Source organism: Neodiprion virginianus, chromosome 1 (genome assembly GCF_021901495.1).
Source record: "Neodiprion virginianus isolate iyNeoVirg1 chromosome 1, iyNeoVirg1.1, whole genome shotgun sequence".
Taxonomy (NCBI): domain Eukaryota; kingdom Metazoa; phylum Arthropoda; class Insecta; order Hymenoptera; family Diprionidae; genus Neodiprion; species Neodiprion virginianus.
The window spans coordinates 24,304,063-24,330,284 of NC_060877.1; the positions used below are offsets into that span (position 1 = coordinate 24,304,063).

General features: G+C 38.0%; 4 protein-coding genes across 5 annotated transcripts in view; 2 read left to right on the top strand and 2 right to left on the bottom strand.

The window, feature by feature from the left end:
* The first annotated feature begins 310 nt into the window (after positions 1–310).
* Positions 311–991, top strand: LOC124310249 (sperm flagellar protein 1). The gene is made up of 2 exons (XM_046774061.1): positions 311–446; positions 645–991. Exons 1-2 carry the CDS (start codon positions 311–313, stop codon positions 989–991), a joined length of 483 nt encoding a protein of 160 aa, XP_046630017.1.
* Positions 992–2,021: 1,030 nt separating this feature from the next.
* LOC124296742 (U6 snRNA-associated Sm-like protein LSm3) lies at positions 2,022–3,643 on the bottom strand. Its single transcript, XM_046747067.1, has 3 exons — positions 2,962–3,643; positions 2,776–2,883; positions 2,022–2,326 (listed from the first exon to the last, which is right to left on the bottom strand). Exons 1-3 carry the CDS (start codon positions 2,980–2,982, stop codon positions 2,144–2,146), a joined length of 312 nt encoding a protein of 103 aa, XP_046603023.1. The 5' UTR covers positions 2,983–3,643; the 3' UTR covers positions 2,022–2,143.
* Positions 3,644–3,705: 62 nt separating this feature from the next.
* The window catches only part of LOC124296739 (wiskott-Aldrich syndrome protein family member 3), a 43,417-nt gene continuing 20,900 nt past the window's right edge, over positions 3,706–26,222 (top strand). The window contains exon 1 of the mRNA XM_046747061.1: positions 3,706–3,868. The gene's annotated coding sequence lies outside the window, so the exon portion shown is untranslated. The remainder of the gene's footprint in view (positions 3,869–26,222) is intronic.
* On the bottom strand, positions 17,408–23,927 carry LOC124296740 (esterase E4-like). Of its 2 annotated transcripts, none has more exons than XM_046747062.1 (8): positions 23,629–23,927; positions 20,585–20,839; positions 20,031–20,175; positions 19,574–19,919; positions 19,016–19,378; positions 18,086–18,246; positions 17,703–18,013; positions 17,408–17,619 (listed from the first exon to the last, which is right to left on the bottom strand). In XM_046747062.1, the coding sequence occupies exons 2-8, from the start codon at positions 20,803–20,805 to the stop codon at positions 17,445–17,447; spliced, it is 1,722 nt and encodes a 573-aa protein (XP_046603018.1). In that variant the 5' UTR covers positions 20,806–20,839; positions 23,629–23,927; the 3' UTR covers positions 17,408–17,444. The 2 variants fall into 2 exon arrangements, with proteins under 2 accessions (XP_046603018.1, XP_046603019.1); XM_046747063.1 differs by lacking the exon at positions 23,629–23,927 and adding an exon at positions 21,072–21,084.

A 26,222-nucleotide genomic window follows, 5' to 3' on the forward strand; every position in this document is an offset into this window, starting at 1 on the left:
ACACCCTCAAGATGTTTTTCGCACAGTTCCAGCTCCTAGAATACCACGGTATGAAAATAGTCATAATTCGTGGGTTTATTGTTTTCCCTTCCTCCTTTGTGTACGTGAAAACATTCAGCTGTCACAACGATAAATTTCTGACTGCGATGTAGAAGGAAAGAGGAAAGCATTAAAAAAAAAACAATTATTTTACGATTAAATTGAGCAAAAAAATTGATACACATGTGTGATGCTGATGTCGACTGTAGGATTTGTTTCAATCAAATTCAGATTGCAGGGGCATCGAACCGTTGATTGAGAGGAAAGAATCATGTCTACAACAAATTCTATAAGCGACGGTGGTAACATCGTAGAAGGAGAAGCCGTGGAAGAAATCTACGCTTGGATAGACCAAATTCAGTTCTCCAGACCAAAGAGAAACATAGCGCGTGATTTCTCAGACGCTGGTGTGTATATCAATAGTGGAACATGGAAACATGTGTTGTACACACATGTGATCGTTTCATGATAGTTTTGTAAATCTGTTAGCTATCCAAACTCCAAAAGTAATACCGTCGTTAATTTTGCACACAGGCTATAGTGTGATAAATGATTACAAGGATTTTCACTGACAAAAAACTCCTTCTTTGCCGATGTAAATTTAGTTTTGATGGCCGAATTGTTGAAGAAGTATTATCCTCGTTACGTTGACGTTCACAATTACATCGCCGGCAGTAGCATCGCAAAGAAAATTGATAACTGGGCTATGTTGAACCGAAAGGTTTTATCGAAACTTGATATGAAACTGAGCAAGGAAGTTATCGGTCGATTGGCCAACTCTCAGCAAGGTGTAATTGAAAAGGTTTTGAGCAGTTTGAGAGCGAAGATACTGAAGGATTGCAATGCCGACAGAGATTCCCTGTATTTTGATCACGAAGAAAATGGCAGAGGTGGTAAGAATGGAGACGCTGATAGACTGGGAGGTAGAACAGACTGGATATCGCAAGCATAACTTTTCAGGCCTCGCAAAATTGCAACTTAGTTCAATCATCGAACCGCGAATTGAACCAAATTGCATGGTCTGATAAAAATATGATTTTAAATTCAAACTTTCAATTTTTTCAATCAATTATCTACTGAACAACAATACTTTTTAATACTTTTCACCCATGCATCTGCGTAATCAAGATTTTTACACTTGAGGTGACGTTTGTTCAAACTTCAAAAAAAATAGACAAACGATTTGAAGAAATATCTAATTTAATAATTTGTTATATAGAGACGGGGAGATCTTTGCTCAATCCAGATGAGATTGCGAACAGGACTGTTCCTCGTCAGGTTTTTACAAAACTGAAAACGGAGCTACAAGAGAAGAACGAAACGATACATAGTCTGAACCACAAAGTCTCGCATCTCGAAAGTTTGATGAAGCTAAAAGATCAGAGAATTTCCGATTTGACGGCGCAAATAATAAACCCACAAGAGTCATCGATCAGTAGTAAATCACATCTCTTAGGCTCTGGCTTACCAAAAAGTCGGAACAGCAAAGTGTAGGCTGATACCCTACAAGTTTGTATAGAGTCTGTTGAATCCATGTCTACAAATCGCTGTAATATGATAATCTACTTGTAGTTTGCGGGATTTCATTGAGAAATATACTATCGAACTTGCAAATTATATCTTACGGTATTAGAATCAAGTAACTGCACCAGGCAACAATGAATTCATTCAATCTGCATGTAACATTTCGAAACTAAAAGCATTTTGCCTCATGAATTACTTACTCCAATTGTGTGTAATGTGAGCTAATATATTTTGCGTTTTAAATAATCGTGAATAATTTGATGTTCGTATTGAATGAGGAGTCGACAAGTAGCAAGTGAGTAATATTCCTAATTTTTTAAATCAATTTCATTGCTTCATAAAATTAGACTAAAGTAGATTGAATTTTGGCTGATAATCAGTTAAGCTTCAGCATAATACAACAATTTTTTAATATCTATTTCGAAAGAAGGACAGCGTGCCTAAGTTTTTTTCCATTCTTCACGTTTTCATACACAAAGTTCATTTTATTTGCATCAATTATTGCCTGTAATAGTAGCATAAGCTTATCCAGTGATTATTTGTTTTTAAATTATTTTAGAGTTAATTACGTCAGTAGGGATTAGATTGGCGCCCTCATGCTTGGCGGAGATACCAGAATGACACCGTCGCCACGAACAAACAACATTGGAATATTTCTTTTAGTCGTTCTGTAAACTTCCTCGTAGGTTTCTTCGTCTATCTCAACGGTTGTTACAGTTTCCTCTGCCTCCCCCAGAACCATATTTAAATGTTGATCATAGGCCTGAAATTAAAATGATTAACCACCATTTGTTCAATGAATCAATTCTCATTTAAATAGATCGTAGGTCAGGTAATTGTAACAAAATATGAGTTATTGTTTACTTAAAATTTCCAATATTGGGAGCATTGCTGACATTCTATCTTATGTTGTGAAGAAATAGAATGTGGATCACAAAATTTTATCACAATAATGCAACTTGTTTGATTTGTATTATTTGACGAGGACCGATGGCTCTTGAAAATAACGATTGTCACTAACTTTATGTTAGCAAATCGTTATAACTTAATAAGAATAATAATACTGCAAATAGCAACTATTATTCTGCTCGCCTAACTGAAGTGCCGCTGTTATCTATCAATCAGTGTTAAAGAATCGCACTCCTAATAAGCGCTTGGTATGCATCGACACAGTACTAATTTGACAAAATAAGATTCCTAAAACAGAATTACGTGTAGTCTTCCTCTGAGTTCCCTTTCGTTTCTCATTTTGACGTAAATTCGCTCGTCCAAGCTGAGTCTGATTAGATCTAACGGTTCCTTAACGTTGATGGCAGGAACCTGTATTGAAGACCGACAAAATTTTAGGTTAGTTGGGGTTAGGGATTGAATTATCTTAACAAAAATAAAATGCGTTACCTGCTCTGCATCATCGGCCATGACGTGTTAATAGTCCCGTCACAAATTACAATGAAAATTTTGACTCATCAATTATTTTCTGAAAACTAACAAACGTCACTTTACGACGCGACAGAAATTTAACCGACTTCGTTCAGCTTCGTTTCACTAACAATTGAATATCGATCTCGATCAAAACCTCGATTGTAGCCGACCTATGAATTCACTCGCGCTCAACACTCGAAGAACGGTAATGTCGGTATTGACCTTACATACTTATCCAGCCCGGACATGAGGCGTCGATTTAAATCTGAATACTTTATTCTTTAACGTTGCCGCAAAGTTAAAAAATAAGGCACCCAGATCTTTAGAATCCTTTGCCAAAACCATCGCATTACCGGTTTTGAGAAGAAACAAATGAATTCTCGTCGATACTCCCAACTCAAATATTATCAGCGTCCCCCTTTCGGCGACCTAACCTAATAGTGAAGTCATAAAAACTGCCAACGGTACAACTTCTCTATAGTTATACACACCGGACTAATTCCAAGGGCAATTTTTGCTTCCAATTGCGCGTACACCAATTGCCATCGAGTTTCTGCTGGAACGGACCAATCAGCTAGTCGGTTAGCCGAAACAGACGAACCTCGGAAATAAACTGCAGACGCGCATCTCCTCGATACGTATGTCCGTGTTCGAGTAGTAAGTAGTTAGCAATATGACCACCTCGTCGAGGCGGCGAGCGGCGCTCGAGTAGCAGAATCGAGTCGGTCGTGTCACTGGCAAGTGAGTAACGCCATTTTCTGTGTTTGCGGATAGATATTACGGGCGATAAAGTGACACATTAGGTGTATCGGAGGTTAATTTGTCGGGTGTTTCGAGTGTCGGTGAAATGTTTGGATACCTGGAAAGACGCGGAGCAGATATGGTGAGTGATATAGACGTCAGCCCGACAATAAATGCCTGACATCTTGCCACCGTCTGATGTTGGCCGCAGGTTCGAGCTGGGATGGGTCGTTCGGAGTATCGCACGGTATCATGTGATTGTTGTTTGACAGCACGCTCCAAGGGTCGCTCCTTGCCTTTCCGAACCTCCCATCAAAGTTACGCGCCGTTGTGATTAAACCGATCAATTTTACGCCCCGCCAATGGCCGTGGCGCTGAACCTTGTCACGGGAAAAGGTCGAGGGCGGCACATGGCAGTTGGGGCGCCGGCTATGCGGGGGGTGGTTTTCTTTTGTATCCAAAAACCGACTCCAACTCAGAACGGTGAGAATCCCGCCTCGATAAATTGCTCCCAGCAGAGTGTAGGAACGCAAACGGCGATGTATCAGGACTAATGTCCAAACGGCAATCGGCACATATTAACTATTGGTATCTCAGTTTGTCAACCGGAACTAGCATGAGATCTAACTTCGGATAGATAACTGAATACACGCTCGTCGAGCGTCTCTTGTTCGTTGCTGGAGAAGCGTAACTCAAAACTTGTGTAATCTTAATCTTCCTACTCGTTCGAATTCCTCATTAGATTCGTCGATTTTCATATGTTTCTTGAGGTCGGAAGAACATTCCTTCACAGAGTAGAATGCTAAGGTAAATAATGATCCGCCTTTCTTTTCCGGCTATAACTGCACCGGCATAACTCGTGACAAAACGTGTGTAACTTGTGTCGGGTGGACTCAGCTTGCGGCTCGACAAACATCAACTGCATTACATAATCCACTTTTACATCCGCGCTACGAAACGAACTAACAACCGCTGTTCTTGTTTGGCTTTGTACGATTCTCACGCCGCGTTACAAAAGCTCGGACAATCGATTCTCGGATTTCAGTTGCGCGTAACAATTAGTTTCCGAGTAAGCGATTCGAATTCCTGCATCAAGAATCTCGGAATTTACACCTGAATACACGCTACACACGTGTTGCGACAACTGGCGCAGGTATTTGATTATTCCTTATGATTATACGCCGCATTCGCTTATTCACCACACGCACCGCTACTTACCTGCTATGCCTGAATGGTGAATAATAACGGAGGTGCGTAATACAGTCGGCAAAAAGCGCATCATCACTTATCTCGGCTCGTTTCGTCAATAAAATATGCATGTGTGTACATACGGCGCGTAAAAGCGAGAGCGAAACCCGAAGTATAAAGAGCGCCAACGGGACTGATAAGATAAGATACTTGCCCAGAGCGACGATGATATCTCGTATTTCACTCTGTCTCTCTTCGTTTAATTCAAATTCAGGGTTCGTACGCACAGAGAAAACTGGAAAAACTGGCAAAAGTCAGGGAATTCTGTAAATTTACGATACTGGAATTTGTGTCTTTAAAAAATGTCCTTAGCACGTTTTGATAGGGCCGCATAAATGGAGCTGTAAGTGTTACGTTAATTGAATAAAAAAAAGTATAATATTACTTGTTTGTAACCAATTCTGATTTTCTTTTCTTTCATTCGTTTCTAAGAAAATTAGAGCCTGTAGTTAGGAAATAGATTTGAGTATAAAGTTGACAGTTTAACGATGTTAAAGGTAATGTTATTTATTGAAAAATTTGCCGCTTTTAAGTGATTTATCAGTGAGAAACTCGTATTTATTTGGCTGGAATACCTGGAAAAATTGGGACGAACCAAACCTGATGTCATATTTATTCCGATGGTAAAATTTTTCCCTGTATCCAGGTATCCGTTGTGGACCATTCGGCGCCTGCGCGTTCACCTTGAACGAACCGATTGCGAGGGAGTCGAAATTGACTCCCAGGTTCATCACTGCCTGCTGGTTAATCCCGGATTATGTGTACCTCTCCAATTCCATGAGGCAAAATTCCCGGTCAGCTTGATTTTTGACGATTAACAGATTGCCGGAGTAATCGTCGTCCAAGTTAAAAACTATCGTTACAATTCAACAACCATAGAATTGTCCGAAATTCAATCAGCCCTGCTTATATTTTCCTTTCCTTCTTTTTTTTTTTTCGTCGCAAAGTTAACTTCAGTTTATTTCAGAATCCGGAAATAGTGATTTTCTCCTGCACCGATTCGTTACATGTGTACATAATTAATTGTCAGCTCGGATGATAAGAGCTGATCTTTTGGCCATTGCGTAATTCTAATTCTTTTCTACGAAACAAACGATTTTTTTTTACCACGACAAATTTGTCGAATATTCTCCAAATCAGGCTGCATGGTGTTAAATAATTGATGAAAAAACTTGTTTGGCCAATTCTTTACACACCAATTTGTCACTTTCATACGTCACAGACACGCGCGTGTACGATTACAATTAACGACACACTGCAGAGATACAAAAACTTTTGACTCGTTAGACATACGTAAACAGGTAGCAGAGTTCTTGAACATGCATTTGAATAATTAAGCGATTAGTCTCGAGTGTTATTGACTCAAGATAGGCACTGCCGTCGTACCCACGTGTAGTCTACAAACTGTACGCGTATTCATTAACGATAAGCTGTTCTATTTCTGTTAAAAAAATGCAGCTATGCTTCTCAGCTTCGAACTGAGATTGTTCGTTAATTTTCAGGACTTTATTATTATACTATGCGACAATGTTGTCGCTGATTTTTTTCTTTTTCTCAATTTTTCGCACGCGATCAGTTCTTCCAGATTTATAAATTTTCAAAATTCCGTGATTTTGCAACAAAGAAAAACTTTTGATCAATTTTTTTTGTCTCAGGAATAGATCTTTGTATCGATCGTTTTAGATCCAACTTCTTGAAGAGTAAAGACTGTTCGTAATTTAGTTTCCTTTTACTACCGGCATATTGGGGTCAGCTGTATTATCTGCATGAATATTTTATGAACTGCATATAAAAAAATTTATGTATAGTAGCGGATGCCCGCGTGGTAAATATGTTTTCATTTGATAAAATGATTCGTTATCTGCATTATATACTATCTTATACTCCAGTCATACATTCACAGAGCGCGAAAACTTTTCCACCAGTATCGATTATAAAAACGTCACAAAAATTATCCGTAATCAGTATGTAGTTAAAAAAAAAAAAAAAAAAAACCACCAACAACATTCATTTTTTGGACATCTGGTTGAAAATTTTACTAACAAATTACCTACGAACAGTGCGCATTGACGTCACGACGCATCCGCTTTGCGTTTAAGATACTTTCGTAGTGATACGAAGATGTTTAATAAACTCGAAGCGATTATCTTGACAAATTGAGAAAGATTCTTTTTCTTTACTCTTTCTCGCAGGACGTTTAATTCTTTATCGCAAACTCTACGGCGCTACGAATAATTTATCGTTTACAAGGGGTTAGCGTGACAGCGTGTACATAATTCGCGACAACCCGGCCATGTCTTAATTGCTAATCAGCAACGAGGTGTGACACGAAAGCCTCGCGTGATGATTTAATTATCTTCTTCAAAGACCGAGTCTTCGTTACTCGTGTAACCCGTGTGTTATTATTTTTCAGTTTACCAATTAATATCGAATAAACTTCAGCTTGAATTGCATAAATTTTACCCAACCAAATTAAAGAGCGTTGCATATAGATATTCATTATATATACTCATGTCGCGTGTCTTAGGTAAATCTGGAACTTTTTTAACTGCCTCTTGTATCGTCTTTTTTTACGTGTCACTTGTACATCATCGTTCTCGTCAGCATTGATCCTTCATTGTACAACCTCCGGAAAGAAACTAGACCGTAATGTAATTTTTATGTTATCTACTATTTTTCACTCTTCTTCGTTGTGGTAAGATTACTTTTCACAAGACGTTACGAAAATGCATTTATTTACTTTTATAATATCAAATTTAACCCTTTGAGTCACACATTGTTGTGCTGAGTCGACTTTTGTAACATGACAGTATTCTATGATTTTTGAAGCTGCTGATTACGAACCTGAAATCAGATTTTGAAAATTCGAAAAAAGATAGTGGGTCCAATATGGCGGGCGAAAGATTCGAATTTGATCAAACTCGGTCAAAAAACTCTATGCTGGGGTTTTCGGGGTCGCTCATTGGATACGCCGTAATAAATTTTGAAAATCCGATTTCAGATTCGCAATCAGCGACCCCAAAAACTTATAATTTATGTAAAACATGTATATATACATATATGTGTAGAGGGGTAACTTTCTAGGAAATGAATTATTCCTTCAATTTTCACGACTTTTTTCAATGTATTTGTTTGTAACAATAATAACTTATATTATATCGCGATAATTACTCTCGAGTATCGAAAACCTATATTAGTACAGCATCAAAAATAGCAAAAAACTGCAAAAAAATATGTTTTCAAAGTTCTCTAAATATACAAAAAAATTTATATAAAATAGGTGGCAAGAATACTTGCCACTATGACTCAAAGGGTTAAAAGAGTCAACGGGTCAATTTCCGAATGAAGATATGAAAGGAAAGTTATATATATATACCCGCCTTATATACTCCCAATTTTTATTTTATTTTTTCTCTTTAGTATACAAAACAAGTCCTTAAAAGCGTTCTTGACCGTCGTGTAAATGTCGAAGTAAATATGTTCTCACTGAACAACACTTCACGTTGCACGGGCATCACGTAAGGAACAATAGCTATTAAAGTTCTGGCATTCCTCTTTAATAAAATATAATTACAGTGTAGGACGTTTGCGTAGGTATAACGTAATAAAGACGATCGTCTTTAACTCACGCATTAGTCTGTATGCAATAATAATCGAAAAATTGCTACTGCAAAATGTGAGTAACACAGAATCGTCCAAGTTTCATCATATCGAAAAGTTAGTAACGTTATCGTAACGATTCACGCTGCTGAAGAAAAATCGTTATTTCGCGATTTTCGGAATTGTTTGAAATTCGATAAACCGTAATAAAACAAAACGCATTCATATTTGTAAATATTAGGTCCTTAAAAATCATTGCACAGATAAGAAAATAGGAATTTTTACCCGATGTTTTGTTACGATAACGTTACCAACTTCAGCATCGTAAAGATTCCGCGCTTTACTAGACAGTATCGATTATAACCACGGTTTCAAGCCGCAGCGGACAGACATATAAATTAATGCAGAAACTCGAGCTGCGGTCAGTTTGTATGCTTCAACATGCACACTGCACAGGTATACTGAGGAAAACTTGATTTCTTCTAGTAATCAGTAAATTCTCGTAAAATGGGTTGTGAGTTTTACGGCTTGACGGTATAAATATTCTGGGAACGACAAGAAAATTTTCTACAAGTAACGTTTTAGCGTAATTATGATTGTCGGTGCTAGATTCTCTGGTTATTGCAACATTGAATCTGTTTTTTTTTTTTTTTTCGTATATTTCTTCTGTTAAACAAGCTCTTATCGTTAATAATTTATTATTGCTCGAAAATATGTCAAGAATTTAATTACTGCCATTAAATGAAAAAGAATATTAACACATGCTAGAATCTTCTTTTCTTGTTACAGCTTGAAAACTGATTTTCGTTTTTTGTTTATGATGAAAAATGATATGTAACAACAGCTGAAAATCTCTAGCTTGGTAAAACAGCGATTTAAATTCGCCCTCAAAATAAACGTTGAATCGCAATCGTAGGTTCGGTACTGACGATAATTAGGATTAGCAGCGTGTAGGACGGTGATTTTTGCCTTCTTTTTGCGTCACACTTTCGATTTGAAAAATACGCTCGGCCTTTTGACCTTACGATTAAAACTAATTGCACGCGGTGACCTCGTCGGCACGTATCGCTCTTCTTGGCAAAGGTCAAGGTGGCCAGCCTCGATTCTGCACCACCTAATCGACCCAGTTGTCACGTGCCAACGGATCGACACGCTGCGGCATAAAGCTGCAGAGAAAACAGCGAAACGGGTTTGAGAAGTTAAACTTTTTACTCGATTTTATATACGTAAACGTACGATGATCGAAAATTATTTATAAAATTATCTGAATTAATGAATCTGAACATGATATTTGCAGACGACAAAAAATATTTTTGCATACTGTACAGGAAAAATGTCATGCGGATTTATCAGCAGGAATAGTTCAGAACCGAAAATTTATTGTTATTTAAATCAATGCTAATGATTTTTTCCCAGAGAAATTATTTTATTTCTCGCTCCCAAAGAAATATTGTATACATATATGCGACAAAAAAAAAAAAAAAGTCTGTTAAATTGTTTTAATTCCGATAATATATTTCAATTTCTTCGGATCATATAAGTTCAAACGGTTACTTGTTTCAAGCTGCTTGAATCATATACATTTTTCCTCACACTGTATCAAATTCATCGAATTACATTACGGTTAACTTTGACAATTCCAAAATTCTTCTCATTGTCAATTTGTCTTCGCTAGTTTGCTTTGTTGCGTTAAAAAGCGTTCCAAACTTTTTACCATTTTGTAGCCTTAGTCAGAGTCGCGAATTCCAATTCAGCATTCGCATTACGGAATTAAAAATTCGTAAATCATCGTGTTTATGTAAGGCTTCTTGCAAGAAGCTTCCTTCTTCGTACTTCTGCACTTTTTGATCTCTGAAATAATTATACGCCTATGTAATTGCAGCCACCACAAAAACGTGGAACGTGAAATAAGTTGTAAGATATATTTCTAAGTAATATTACGATTATAATATCGCGAGTGCACCGGACAACTTTTTCCGAAAAACCAGATTTCAAATTTCTCTATCGCCGTGATGTGTATAATTGCTGTGTCATTCCCTTGGTTCACGATTTTACCTTAATTCCAAACGCCCGCAGGTGATCTAGTTACACACCGGAGGCTAAGACTTCGTTCTCCTTGTGCGATGTGCACGCTAGAGTTTCTCGTCATGTTAGGTACAAAGGTATGCATACAAAAACTCGTTGAACTCGTTCGCTCGCAGTAATAAACTAGACGGTTGAAAAAGAAAGAACTGAGAACTATTTTCCCTTCTTTTACACGACAATACGCACAAAAACAAGCGCAATTTCGTACTCGAGCATCATTTTTACTATAGATGTACAGTAAAAATAAAAAAAATAAAAAAGTGACAAGGAAAAAAAAAAAACTGTAGCGAACCCGCCCAAATTAAATTCTTATAAATAAAGTTTTCAATCAAATCATGAAATTCTATTAACGCGATATTATATTTATAACACATTCTCGGTAGGTTATTTTTCACATCGTTTACTTTATTAAAGTTGCTGCTTATCTATAAGCGAGGCTTTAATTGGTCCGAAGAACTTGGCGAATATTTGCAGTTTGTCGAACGACTTTAGGTCGTGTGAAAAATCTAAAAAAAATAAATAAAAATTATACATCGCAATGACTACACGAAGTCGAAGGTTCACTTTTCAAATTAGCGTATTTATTAAAAAAAAATAAATAAAAATATCGACAGGTTGGTGTAGAGCAATTGTTTACCTTCGTACACTCAATGCAAAGATTACAACTAGACATAGATGTTGTTTTATTTTTCATCTGGCATTTTTCTTTACATCGCGTGGAAGTCACGCAAAGTATTTTCGATTCGTTTCGCCGACCTTACGTGCGATCGGTACGTGCGAATCGTACATGGTACAATTTTTTTGATTTTTTCCTGCTCCGAACAGTTTTAACGTGTAAAATTGACTAGATATAAAAAACTTTTTATTGGGAAACGAGGCATGACTATTACTTTACGCAATCATGTCGTATCCAATTATCGCGAAGAAATGAATATATCGATAAATATGGTCCAGTCGACGCAAATGCGATTTTTTTTTTTTTTTTACAACAAAAAAGTCGTATAGATGAGATGAGAGACGTGATTGACTATTTCTTTTTGCATTAAAAATCAAGTTTGAAAGCTCAAAGTTTTTTCTTTCTAATATTTTGTCTCAAATCTGATAGTTTCCGAAACGCAACAACTCAACTAACGAACATTCTGCATGTTCGAACCGAAAAAATTGCTCCTCCACTCATCAGAGTCCCGAACCCAAAAATTTTGTCGATTTAAATTTTGAAGAAATTCAAGCTACTCCAGTGTGAACCTATGCAACTTTTTACCCTCTGAAAAAAAAAACGTACGAACCTTTCTAAAAACGATAATGTAGGTTTTGATGTCCTTTTTAAGTTTACCGTAGAAAAAAACGGAGGAAAAATTTTCCCCCAAGATGTGAGGTTAATCTCCGGTTGCTATAAAATAGCCGAAAAACGGCCACATTCAAAAATACGTACCAGGGCCGAAAAAAAAAAAATTGTAGAGAATTTTCTGAAAAATCAGAATGAAGGTAAATCTGTCCTTGTTGAAACGCCGCTTGGAACGTTTCAATGAATTCATTTGCGAGTCTGCTATCTAACTTTTAGTGCGGCAAGAAATTTCGACTGGTGTACCGAAACTTTTAGCCTGCAGTGTATATACATATATAAGTCGTCCCTGGTAGCAAGTCGATAATTTTTTGCCTCCTCGTTTTTCTTCTTTGCAACGAAAAGCTTCCCCGCTCCCCCCGAGCTTTGTTCCGTGTATGGTTCAATGAGGAGGCTGTAGGTATATAAGCGAATCGAGACCGTAGAATCAACGACCTGTCGACGCGTGTATATGTGCATGTAAGGGGTACACGCAAGTATCGCAACACAGGTACACAAACGTGCAGTAGGTACGTAGTATATAATAACGTATACACAAAAGTACGTGAAATAAAAACTCGCGCAATAAAAAGTCATGCACACGAAGGTTGTGAACCGTATACGCAAAATCGACGTTGCATACCTTTATCATAATCTACTTGCGTACTACCTGATTCTACGTAGATGAAGAGGAAGAAGGTGAAGGTGGAGGTGGAGGTGGAGGTGGAGGTGGAAGAGTGCGACGCCTCCGCGCCGACCGTGACGAACTAAACCGTGAACGGGATATCCGAGTAGAGTTGAGATGCTCTCCTCTTGCAGCCTTATTCTTATTACCCTCCCGTACTTACTTACTCACTTACTTACTCACCGAGCATGTACGTATATCATATTGCCCGCGGCTTATTTTTTCACCACCCGCTCACTTTTACCTTTTATCCCGTTTCTGGTGTCGTCGCATTTTTCTGGAAATTTCATTTCATCTAGTGCCAGTTCAACTTTTAAGTTCAGCGTCAAACACTTCAGGTATGATCTGTTTTAAGTCGGGGTGGAGTTGAAATTCCGAATTTGAAAAGTTCCCGTGCCGCCAAATTCTGGAAGTAAATCCGAACGAAACAATTCGGATGCAAAAAAATTGTGTTTCATTTTAATTTCGACGTGTTTTTAACCTACGCGATACTATATTTGTGATATGATAATACCCAAAATTTTGTAACACTCTAGGCTTTTAGCCTCGTCTTTAACCGTGGACGAAAAATGTGTTGGTTAGTTTTTTGCGTTAAAATTTGTAGCGCTTGTTACGGTCGTAAGAAAAAAAAAAAAAAAACGTTTTCCTAGCCTCGTTTTTGTTTAAAAAAAATGTATTGCAAATCTTTGCAATGTGAAATCTGGTTTTGTTTTATATGGACCTTCACAGGAACGATAAAAACAAAATGATTTCTTTCAAGGATCTTTTTGCGTTCAATAATAATCATTTGATTAATGATACGTAAATGCTACGCGTCTAGACATGGAAATCAGATGAATTTTCAAAAAACCAAACGGCTGAAAGAAACTTAGAAAATTCAAAGAATTTCAAATCTTGGTCATTTTTACGAATTTTATACAAGATACAACCATGAATTGATACGGAGTTGAAGTTTCCAACGGTAATGTAAACGATCCATTTTTAGAAATAAACTTTATTTCGTGGTTTAGAATTGTCTAAATTACATTAACAATCATACAGGAAAACATGCGCATAATTTGGAAACTCAAGTCCTTCTTCAAAGTCATTTTAAAATTACAACATTTTCATTCTTGTCGCAGTATTTCTTTGCTTCGAAGCCACTAATTTCAACCCCATGAATTTATTTTGTATAAACCTGCTTTCTAAGGACAATTATTAAGTATCGATTCAGCAACGATCGATAAACTTAAATTAAAAATTGATCTTGATCATTTTCTTTTCATCCCGCGCAATGGCGCATGAATCAATCCAGCTTCATCGTCTCGAATCGTTTCGCGGTGAACGATCGATGCGAATGAATTTCGATCCGTGTTAAAAAAAATTACATCAAAGTCGCGGAGGAAACTGCCTGCTCGTCAAATTAATTCTTGCAGAGCGGATATACATATATATACACATATGTATGTATACTGTAAAGTTGAACGCCTGTAACTCGTTTATACGTGTCATCACAGTGCTTTTAACGTATCCAACAGCTCGTGCTCTGCAGGGCTGCAGGTTTACTTCCGCAGCATGCAGAGAAACACGTGCTCTGCTCTCTAACGTGTGTGTGTGGGTGTGTATCTTGAATGTTTAAGCTTGAGCATATAAAGTACAGATGCAGTGCCTTTATAGTTATACTCGTATGTACGCACGTGTGTATAGTATACTTTGTACACCGCCACGCGTGACGGGTGCCGGATGTAACATCGGGAAAGGGTTCACGAGGAACGCGCAGCTGACGAACGACGATTTACAGTCGATTTTATTGCACCGCCTTGCGTTTATTGTAAGCTGACGAGGAGTTGGTTCGGTTCAAGAGTCGATCCCAGTCGGCCGACTCGCTTGTAGATCTGTACAGAAAAGCCCTGAGCTTTTCATCATGGTTTATTGTTACACCCGTTCCGCGACATCTAGGGCATCAGTTTAGAATGTAACGTGTAAATTATTCTTGACGTCGTTGGACTAGTAATAATAATGATTGTAATTTTTTTTTTTTTTTCATAGTCATTGCTTCGAATCGAACTATCATGAATTATTAATTGGAGTCATTTCGAGAGTGGTAGAATTCTTTAGAAGTATTGTAGTACGTATTTCGTATCACGCAAGTTTTAATCGGGTGGGGTTGAAATTCCGAATTTGATAAGTTCCGAAAGCGCCAAATTCGCATGACGGCAAACAATCTCATTCTAGATTTTATTGGACTTGGCGCGAAAAAACTTTATTTTCTTATATCAATTATTAAAATTGAATCTTAAATATTTTTCAGTCAGCGAAAATTCTTTCCAATTCCCTTGTCACTACTTTTTCGATTTTTAAAGACGCGTCTATCATCCTTTCAGGGTGTCTTAAAAATTTTGAAAAAATAGAAGGTTCACCTGAACCTGTAAAAAAAAAAAACATTTTGTCGCGATTTGGTCGGATAAAAAATTTCTTTTTTGTGCCTAAACACATAAAAAAGGAAATTGTTTACTACGATGGGTCTTCACTTTTCGGTATTTTTTTTTTTTTTTCTTCGTTATACAGATTTTACAAACACGGTCTTTTTCATGACTTGACAGTCACCGTTCGTATAGCAGTGAATATTTCAAAAAAAAAAAAAAAAAATACGGAAAAAACTGAATTCAGCTATGTCTAAGACCCTACTACACTATTACAGAGTAACCCACTCACCTGGAAAACCTAAAAGTTTCAGGGAATTTAAAAACGCTAATGGGGTAAAATCTCAGATTTTCATTCGAATTGATTCCTTTTGAAAGAGCACAAAGATACCGCGAAAAAGGTACAAAAATTTTCAATCCATCGTAGGGCTAATGAAGTATCTGATAAAAATAGAAAAAATGTCATGAAACGACTGTATTTTGGGTCCTGGAAAACCTGAAATTGTCGTGGAATTTAATTTCCAAAAATTAGCAGCCACTCTGGAACCAACAATAAATTACAAAATAAAAAACATATAATAATAACAACAATGATAATAATAATAATAATATATCGGGCTCCAGTTGACATGGAATAATGCCCGCTCCCGGCGGGACGTCGGGACGCCGGGCGTCGGGACGCCGGTAGCAGCGTGTGCCTGGGTGGGGCCCGTTCAACTCGCAAGTGACTCACGCTCAGCTGCGCCTCGCCCTCGCCTTCGGCTTGATCAATATTGCACACGCAGTAGACACCACGGCTGCTGCTCTCCTCTCCTTTCCTCTCCTCTCCTCTCCTCTCTCGGTACTCGCGTAATCCTCGCTATTCTTTCTCTTCCGTTCCCGACCTCCACCATGACTGTAATATGTACCGCCGCCCTCTCGAGAAGCTCGGATGCATTTCCTACTTCCTTCGTCACATGCGTGCAATTCTGCGCCAGGGGAGGATTATTTTTATTTGCACTTCCGATGCGGTGATGTCACGTCGATCATCACGCGATATGAACTTGAATATTTTATAACGGGGAGCAAAGTTTAACCCTGACTACTTTTTTATTTACCTTGTTCTTTTCATTCTTAAATGTTTTTACACCGTTCGAATCGTTTCCGCACATTTCGACGGCGGTACGGAAGAACTTGATAAGTCAAATTGCGAAAGAAAAACGTGACACCTCAGATTGGGCCAGAAGAAGGTGACATCTCAAATTGTGAATGAAGAACGTAACGTTTTGACTGAGGTCAAATTTTTCATTGTTAAGGCGCTGGAATTTTAGGCGCATGAATTATACGAGATATTTTTTTCAAGTGGATTCAACAATTGTTTCAATCATCTTATCATTTGTTCAATGAGACCAAACCCTCATTTTCAATTTTTAACTTCTCGTTTCTCTGTTTTCAGAGAAGACGGAAAGTTATTGTAGCCATCCTAAAATGAAAAGTTGACTTTTCATTAGATCTCCACGTTTTGAGGCTTAGAAAATCACCTCCAATCATTTTCAGATCGATGTCTGTATGTGTATGTATGGATGTATGTACGTGATCAATTTTTTTGTCCGCCGATATCTCGAGAACGAGTTACCGGATTTCAATGACTGGGCTCAATCTTTCAAACTTCGAACCGATTAGATTTTGGCTTCGACCAGTTCAGTACCTTTTCAATTATTTAAATAACAAAATTCCAAGAAACCATATAAAAATGACATCTTGAGAATGGAAGAATGGATTTGAATGATAATTGGTAATATGAGGTGTTTTAGGTCGCTGATCATGAATCTAAGGTCAGATTTGCAACATTTAAATTTGGTGTATTTAATAAGCTAAAAAAAAACCAGAAACATTTGAATTTCTATGAAAATCGGTAAGTACTCGGTAACTACGTGAATCTGATCCCCGACATTTTAATAAAAATTTTTGTCGGTAGCACTCATTTATGCCCATTTTCGTAAATTTTGATTTCGTTTGTACCCCTGAGGGTGCGAACTCAGAGGTGATTAAAAAGGGCTAAAACTAGATCGTTGTTCGTACCTATATATTGATGATAATTGATGATGATGAGGGACAAAATTATTGAGTTAAGAAGTAACCGGGGATAAATGAACTTGTTCTTCTGCTTGAGGGCTAAACAAAAAGGTATACAAGTTTGTGTTAATTCATTATTTTCGTCTTCATGTTTTTCGTTAACAAAAATTATAATATGTACCCTCAGCATGAACTATGCTAGAATGATTCACATCCCTTGAGGATTACAATAAAATGCAAAAAACTTGCCAACATGAAGTACCAGACGTGCATTCCATTATTTTATGACAAAGTGAGGGATCGCGTAAACTCAGCGCGCTGATTATAACGGCACCTTAGCTTTCAAGTCATCCCAAAACTGCAGACGTTCTTTGAAATAAGAATATTCAACGGTGAGAGCGAGATCGGCCATATTTCCGATGCGAAGGTCGTTGTCCGTCGCGATCGAAAACGGTTCCCACTTCGTGTCGCAGCTAAAAGCCGAAGTCGTGGGTCTCCTGGAGATATGTTTTTGAGTTGAGGTTTGAAATGATTGCTAGCAACAGATCGACTCTCGTGTTTAACAGCCGAACCAACTCACCCCTCGATAGCAAACGACGTCCACAATTCTATCATAGTGTTCACCATTTCGTAATCTTTCTTGCTTCGAGTTTCGTTAAGACTGGAAAAGGTTGCCGTGTTTGGGAACAGGTATATTAGTTCATCACCGTGCGATACGCCGTAATTCGCCGTATCGCCGCCATACGCGTTCGTTGAGCTTAATACACCACGATAATCGAAGTGGTAAAAATATTGTGGATTCTCAGCCGTTGCAAACTGCTGTCGGAGTGCGTCGTAAACCGGATAGATAAAATGAACGTCACTCGCGACGACTGTTAAATTCGCGAGTATCTGTGAGATAACAGAATTGTAATTTTTTGTTATTCAAAATTTTGTTGCAATTGAAATATTCATGCTACCTACCACATTTTTGTCGGCTTCGAAATCTTTGAAGTAGTATGACTTGATAGGTTCAACCCAAGCAGCTCCCGAATCCGGCAAATATTTCCAATTCAATAAAATAGGTAAAACGTGGTCGAAGTTTGCCAGAAAGTCATCAACCATTGACTTATTTTGATAGAAAGCTGATAGGAATATAAAAACAAGTTTGATAATAAGTTGAAAAACGAAGCACCTTGAAGTTTGTCATCGGTAGTTGGTACAATTTTTTGCTTTATTGCCAAATGATGGTCAAAAAAAGTTCTGCATACGCAGTGCGAGAAATCACGTCAAGTTCTGTGATGCAAATTGCACGAGATTTGACAATCGAAACAAGACGAAGTATATAACACTCGTCTGCAAAAAAAACACTTTTTCTTCTCCTTCTTATTATTATGTGTCATTATAATAGATTTGTCGAATTGAAATATAATAATAAAACATATGTACCAACCACGTATACTTTTGATGTAATGTTTTTTTTTTTTGTAATAATACTCTATTTTTGCTTACAAATTATAATCAAAGACATAAGACTACGTAAATAGATTAAACTAGTATAAATTCAAAAATAAAACACAACAAATTCTGAATTTTAAACAATAAAAAAAAATAATATCACGTAATGTATACGTGACAGCGAAAAATGGAAAGCAAATATAGATTTGGCGCATTAAAACCTTCGTATATACAATATTTATTTTGTATTTTTTGAATGAGGAGAATTTCGTTGCAGACCTGTGTAATTATTCATTCGTGAACACTTGCAAAAACATTGTTTGAATTGAATCAATTTACTTAGATAAAATCAATCAGGCACCAATAAATTCATCCGCTCGTGATCAAATTCAGATATTGAAAGTTCCTGAGGATCTAAAAAATTTGGATGATTACTTGATAGCTATGTGTACTTACCAAAAGTCTGAATTAATCCTTCATCTTGGCAGACACCTAAAATCCGAGGCAAAACTTGAACCTGACCATTGCGAATTAAATTTTGGGGACTATCAGTGAGAATGGCACCATCGATATTTGGCTCGTCGGTTGGGCCCCACACGATTGACGGGAATGATCGCCAAGTACTGAATTTCGAGTAAGAACCTAAAATGTCCGAAACATCGACTGTCCGCAAGCATTGAATCAGTGAATCCGTTGATGTATTGGAACAGCCAACATATTTGCCAAGGTCAAATGCTTGGCCAGCATAAGGGCCGCTTGGTCTATAAGACCACGCCCCAAGGCCGGATCCACTTTCCATTACGTATCTGTGGAAGAGCCCTGCAGAAGCAGAAAATAGGTGTTCTAATATCCAAAAGCTACCGATGTATTGCACTTGAAAATATGTACGCCAGACTTTGTCACGAAGGATACGGGCCTTGAGTCGTTACAATTTGGCTGAAGACTCGTTGCAAAGAAACAAAACCCCGCCATAAGTACCTTTTGCATCTGAGTGTCAACTGAATTTGCCCTTACCAATCGTGATATTCGTCATTGTCAGAAGATGGGCTGAAACCGCGCCTGAACTTTCTCCAAACAGCGTCACCTGATCAGGATCGCCGCCAAAGTACTCGACGTTAGCCTGAACCCATTTCAGGGCGAGGACCTGGTCCTTCAAGCCCCAATTTCCGGAAGCCACCGTGTCACCGGTGCTCAAATATCCTAATGCTGCTAGACGATGGTTGAAGGTTACGAGAATCACATCTTTCTCGAGGAGGTATTCCGGGCCATAAATCGACGAAGTATCGCTTCCGAAGCTGAATTCTCCACCGTGAATGAACACCATCACCGGAAGTAATCGCGAGGTTGTATGTTCGGGAAGCTGAATGCAGAATCGCCTCATTAAACTGACTTACCTCATGTGTCGACATTGTTTATATGATATCTTGACCGTTTGAAGGAGTAAGTTACATTATTTCCCATTCACAATCACCTTTGGCGTGTACACATTCAGATACAGGCAATCCTCGTCCCCCGTTATTTCGGCGCCTGAGAATGAGACTTGAGAGCATTGATTCGAATTGACACTAGCGTTTCGAACCCCGTTCCAACCACCAGCTGCCACCGGATTCGCGAATCTACCATGTCAAAAAGCACATTAAAAATTTATTGGAAACTGGTTCAAATATATAACAGTTTTTTGCATTCAACTCGATCTTGATCACATTTTTTTAAGTTGATCATCACTGATGTTTGAAAAAAATAACATGTAGCCATCAGTGTCGCAGACTCAGAAAATTTTGTAAACGAAATGACAAATTTAGATATAATGATGTCGTTGGACCGAATTCAGAGATATGTTGTTTTTTAACCAAATTCTGAGGTACGATGTTTCTGAAACGAATTTTAATTTACATCGATGTTTTGCTCGCCCGTTTATGTGATGATATCAGCATCCGCATGTCACATCGTGCAATAACTTAAAAACTTTCAAATTCCAGACTAACGGTTACACATATCTAGTAAAATTTCACATATTCTACAAACCGAAGATTTCCAGTCGGTGGTTGCGCGTAAGGGATTCCCAGGAAAGCTGACACACTTCGATTACTGTGCGTCGTCATTATTTTTCCCCGCAGGATTCCTTGACAAATTTTCACTTCAGGTTGATTATTTTTCCTCGCCAAATCACAGCTCGAAAAGAAGAAAATTGCCATGAATAAAAGCAGGATGAGATCCTTCTTCAGGCACCACGACAACGTCGCCATCTCGCGTTCAACTTCAACGCCAGGATACTTGAATCTAATATAAAGCAAAAGAGCGTGTCAATTCAAATCACGAACCAGATAGTGTTAGTTTGATACATCAAATTTAGATATTTCACTACTGTTAAATTTCGAGTACAATAATTATTGGTATCGGTTTTGAAAGAAGTAACGTTGTTTTGCACCAGTATAGGAATAAAACGAACGGAGCATAGATACATATACATATACAACTGTTATTTATTGTGATATTATCGAGTTGCACGAACCTGGTACAGAGGCGTTATCACGTGTTGGCAATTTACACATAACTGCCTGTCTGAGCTTACATGATTCCAGAATCTTATACGCTCGTACACATATTTGTTTATATAGACACATATGCATACAAACGTATAAATACATATAGTACACGTAAAATAAGCAATGTTGCATTTATATATATATATATATATATATATATATATATATACGTATATATTCGTAGCTAACACAATTTGCAGAGAATTCGAAACACACGTATCAATATCAGCTTGTCGCATATAAAATATGGTATGTAAATTATTATAAAAGCTAAATGTGAATTTACAGTCTGACTTGAAGAACCAGCTATTTGCGTTACATGAATATTCATCCTATGCATTTTTAGTTCCTTGCTGCCTAGAAACGTAGATTTTTTTAATTGCATCGAGTGTTTGCATGCATAATATTTGAACGCTCCTGAATTAGCCGGGTCAAAATACTCCGCATTTGTTTGCATGTCGTTATTCAAAAATGGCAGTAAATGAATATGCCGAGACGAAAGAACACAGAATGAGTTTAGGTAGATAGCAGATCTAGGAGCAAGGTATAGCAGTCCAACAGAGCGATAACTTGTCCAGCGTTGAGCGCAACATACTCAAAAATTGTTTGCCAAGTAACTCGAGTTCTTCCGTCCAATATGTAAAACTATACGCTACAGAGCCCAAAAGCTACTGGCGCCTTTGGTGTACTGAGAGCCAGTCCAGAGCCAGTAAGAATACAAAACTTTTTGGAGGTTCAGGTTTTGGGACCTACTAAGGTCATCAATTACTTGGCGGGCGTCATCAAAGTGTGGAAATATTAGACTTCATTCTTGGGTTTTTTTCAGGTACTCTTTGATAGATCCCGTCTGTGCTTTTTAAGAGAGACGAGTGACCGATATACTTTCCCAACTATGCTCTTGACTGGCAGCTCCCTATATTTAATGTAGAAGTGAACCCGAGTGGAAATTGACGTCAGGATTTAGGCTAGGCCCTGTGCTGGTTTGCCTGACTGCCTCGTCAGGCTGGCTGATAAGGCCCTGATCAAGCTTTTAACGCAGCAATCTGTATTTGTCAGGCCCTGATCAGATTCGATGGTCACGCCCTGGTTGGGCTTGTTTATCAGGCACTCAACATATTTGATGGTCAGGCCCTAGCTGAGTAGAAATTCTAATTCGGTCGGAACCAGGATCTCATCAGGCGTGCCTTGTTGGCTGATCAAGTATCGATCACAATTGGATCAGGTCCTCATCAGGCGTTTACAGGATAATTTTACGAACCGGGAAAAATACTGGAATTTTCCAGAATTTTAGTGAATAATTCGTATTTGTGGGAAACATTTTTTCACATTCTTCCCATCCGCTCAGCACGGTACGTCAATTTTAGCGCAACGGAGTAATAAGGCCTTTAAGCGCAGAACGATATCGATTGATTTCGCTGTAACTCTCACTTGTATGAGACCAAAGATTTCTTACGATTACTATTCGCAGCCGATCCCAATAATCGAAGATGAATCGGTGAATCTCGTTTTTGAACATTTCAGATTGCTAGAAATCGAAAGGAATTCAACTTGGCATGATTACATTTTTTTTTGTCAGCTTCAAACACTCACCGATTCATCTCCGATTATTGATATTATCTGAAAGTAGTAATCGTAAGAATTCTAAGCAGAATAAACTTGTATCGTTTTTCACCTAACGGTCTTATTATTGCGTCGAACCAAAAGCGCCGTGCCATGCTGATAATGAGAGAATCCGCGTAACTTAATTAAAGTCTCTAATATACTTTAGACGTTCAAATTATTAATGTACCCTGAAATCCTTAACATGATGATAGAAAGCTCTCGCACACATTGCTGTGACTGCAGATTTTATTGATAGAATTTCATATTTCGCAAGCAATAAACAACATTCATGACGACTGAAGCACGGTGTTATAAAAAACATACGATAGGTTTGTTATTTCTTCGATATGCAAAGTAACACGAATATGCAAGGTAATACCGGTAATCGATGTTAAAGTACAGAAAAGTATAAAGTGTAAAGAATACACCCTGATTTATCAAGTTCTGTCAAAACACCACTTGATCAGACTTTGGAAAACGATTTGTCAGATTTATTAATTTTTGAAATTACGTAACTAATTATTTAGTTCTATATGTTTAAATGCGAAAAGAAAGCTACCGCAAATGAGCAACCGATACCTGTAGGCAGATATCCATAAAGTAATATTTTGTAAAACGATACTTCGTAAAACGTCTGGATGGGTTTTTGCTTAACTTAAAATCTGGATTCCGATTCAGTATGTCCAAACCGTACAAGTATATTCAAATATACCAAAGATTGGTCTATTCTGCCAGACCAGATACTTTTTTTTAATTTGGATGGCTGTGCAATTCACAAAGAAGTCGGTTCCCTTGTCGTGACCAGTCTTAATTCTACTTGAAACTAGTGAGGTGTGTGTGTGTGTGTGTGGTTGAGGGATGGATGTCAGAAGGCAGATCTGGTCCAAGAGGGGTGGAATATCGTGGGGAACGGTGGCTAACCTTAAAAATATCGAAGTTCCTTCGTCCTCCTCTCGTTTTCTCTCTCACTTTTTCTCTCTGGTGCCTGGGTCACTTTTTTGGGTGTACTTGACGAAGGCTCGAGTCCTACTGAGGCTCGGTATCCGTTCGTACATCACATCTTTGGTTAATGTCCGGTTTTCCTCGGCCATCTTCAACTTCGCCTCGCGAGTTCGAAGCTTATTGTGGAACGCACTTAGTAGTGCAACGTCATAAAGCAATATGAATAAAATCAGATGTCATCAGAATAAATGATGTGTTTAAACGCCATGAGTACATTAACCTCTGGAGGGCCGTCCTGGTTTCTTTTGAAGCCAGCAGGTAATTCAGAAGCTTCACCGGCTGTGTTTACTATTTATATACATATGTTAATTAGATGTCTGAAAAATGTCGAATTTCAAAGGAAAAATGCCGCCCCTCTAAAGATTCAGCAAATCATCGATGGAGATCGGAAAGAGTATGGAGCCGATGACAAAACCTTGGGAGACAGTAAGTCTCAATATGGTATCCGAATTGTGAAAACTGATAAAGGATTTTTGATAATTCCGAATTAACAATCGCAATTGAAATTTAAAGGCGAAGTAAACAAAAAAAAAAAAAAATGAACAATTCTGAATATATTATATGTGCCGAGATACATATGCATAAGTAAAACTGTTCAACGTATTTTACCGACGTGCATGTATCGCATGTTAAATTCAGCAAACAACGCAGTTAATTGAAAGATTTATACATTTTTTCTCCAGCTGTACATTAGAGCCAAAAATATCGACTTATTTGTCCCTACTTGACTTGCTTTTTTCAAAAAATGAGCCTTAATGTACAAACTTGAAGAAAATCGTGAGTGTGTTTTATTATCGAGTTACAGGACAATGACACAGAAGTCATCCGAGGTTTCAGAATTAGCAGGATGCGAAATGCCGTCTCTAAACCCGCGGAATCGTCTCGTGTTTCATAGCTGCAGGCGTGCACTTTTCTGGCTACTTTTTCCACCACCTGAACCTACCCCACTTAACTCACGACCTCTGATACTGCAACGCTTAGCGTCGCGACGCCCTTTTCCCGTAACTTTCCGCAGTCGAATTGTGATCACAGAATGAAATACGTCACAGGAATTAATTGTACTGACCACACAGCTGAAGAGGCGAATTAAAAAGGCTGTAAATGTCTTTTTTTTTTTTTTGAAAGGCATATAGTCTTTTTTGATTGTCCTCTTCAACTCTGGTTAGAGAATCAAAAGTAATAAAACCCTAAGAATAACCAATAATTTTCAAAATTTCGCCGCACTCCTCGGCAGCACTTGAAAAACTCCATCAGTAGCTACACTTCAACAACCACTTCCATCTACGTACTTCAGACGAAGTGTTTAGCACCGGGCGCTCCGTACCTCTCCACCTCTCTGTTGGTAACATTGGCTTAACCGGAAGACGGAGTACCAACGCGGTCGCGGAAGTCGAGTGCGGAGGTGTTACAATCCGGCGGACGCATGAGCGAAGGCAGAATTGAGTCGCTTCGCTAAAAGTGCAGAGGCTGCTACAGCCGAGCAAATAACGCCGGTCAACACCAATTTTGAAAGAAGATATAGTTTTATCGGATAAAGGTGGCTTTTGTAGAAAAATGATCTATCTTCTCGAAACATTTATTGTAAATAACAACTAAACAAACTTTAGTTTTGCATGGAAAGTTTTGAACAATAGTTATTGAAATTGACAGAATTTCACATTTTACATAACAAGTGCATCGGGACGGGGTTGAAGTTCTGAATTTGAAAAGTTCCGAAAGCGCCCAATTCTGAATTATTTCGTGGTGAAACTTGAAGTAAAGAAATCGAACTTTTACGAAACACCAAAGTTTTGAATGGTCGGTAACCTGGCGGCTCAAAGTTCCGAAAATTCAAGTTACGATAGAGCACAAATCCGAAAAGTAATGTTAACCGATAGAGGAAATTTCCGAAAATTAAAATATACCACACAGCGTAGTTTATTCAACAAATGGGTGTAAAAAATCAGAAAAACCGAAAATCAGAATGAGCAGGATTCCGAACGTAAAAATATCGAAAATCCAAAACAAACAAAATTCAAAGTGGTGAAATTTCACGAAGCCAAAACTTGACAAAACTGAAAATCTTCGATCATTCGGAATTTCGATGTTTCAGATTTTTTTTGTTTTCCCACTTTCGGAACTTTGAGCGTCGGGTTTCGGACCATTCGAAACTTTGATGTTTCGTCAAAATTTGATTCCTTTACTTCAAATTTCGCTACCAAAAAATTCGGAACTTGGTGACTTCGATACTTTTCAAAATCGGAATTTAGGCCCCGCCCCAGTGCATTGAGCTTCATCGTCCGTTGCCTCTACCGCCTGGGTTTAACTGCCGTTACACCTGCTCACTCAACTTCTGCACGCACAAGCATATATACATATATATATATATGGGGCATTCCATGACATTTGGATCAAGATTCTACGTCGATGTCTCAGATTAGCTTTGTAATTTTTTATGTGAAAGTAAATGACAAAAAACGCTATCACAATTTTTTTCAAATTTTTTTGAACCAGTGTTTCTGAAGTATAATTTA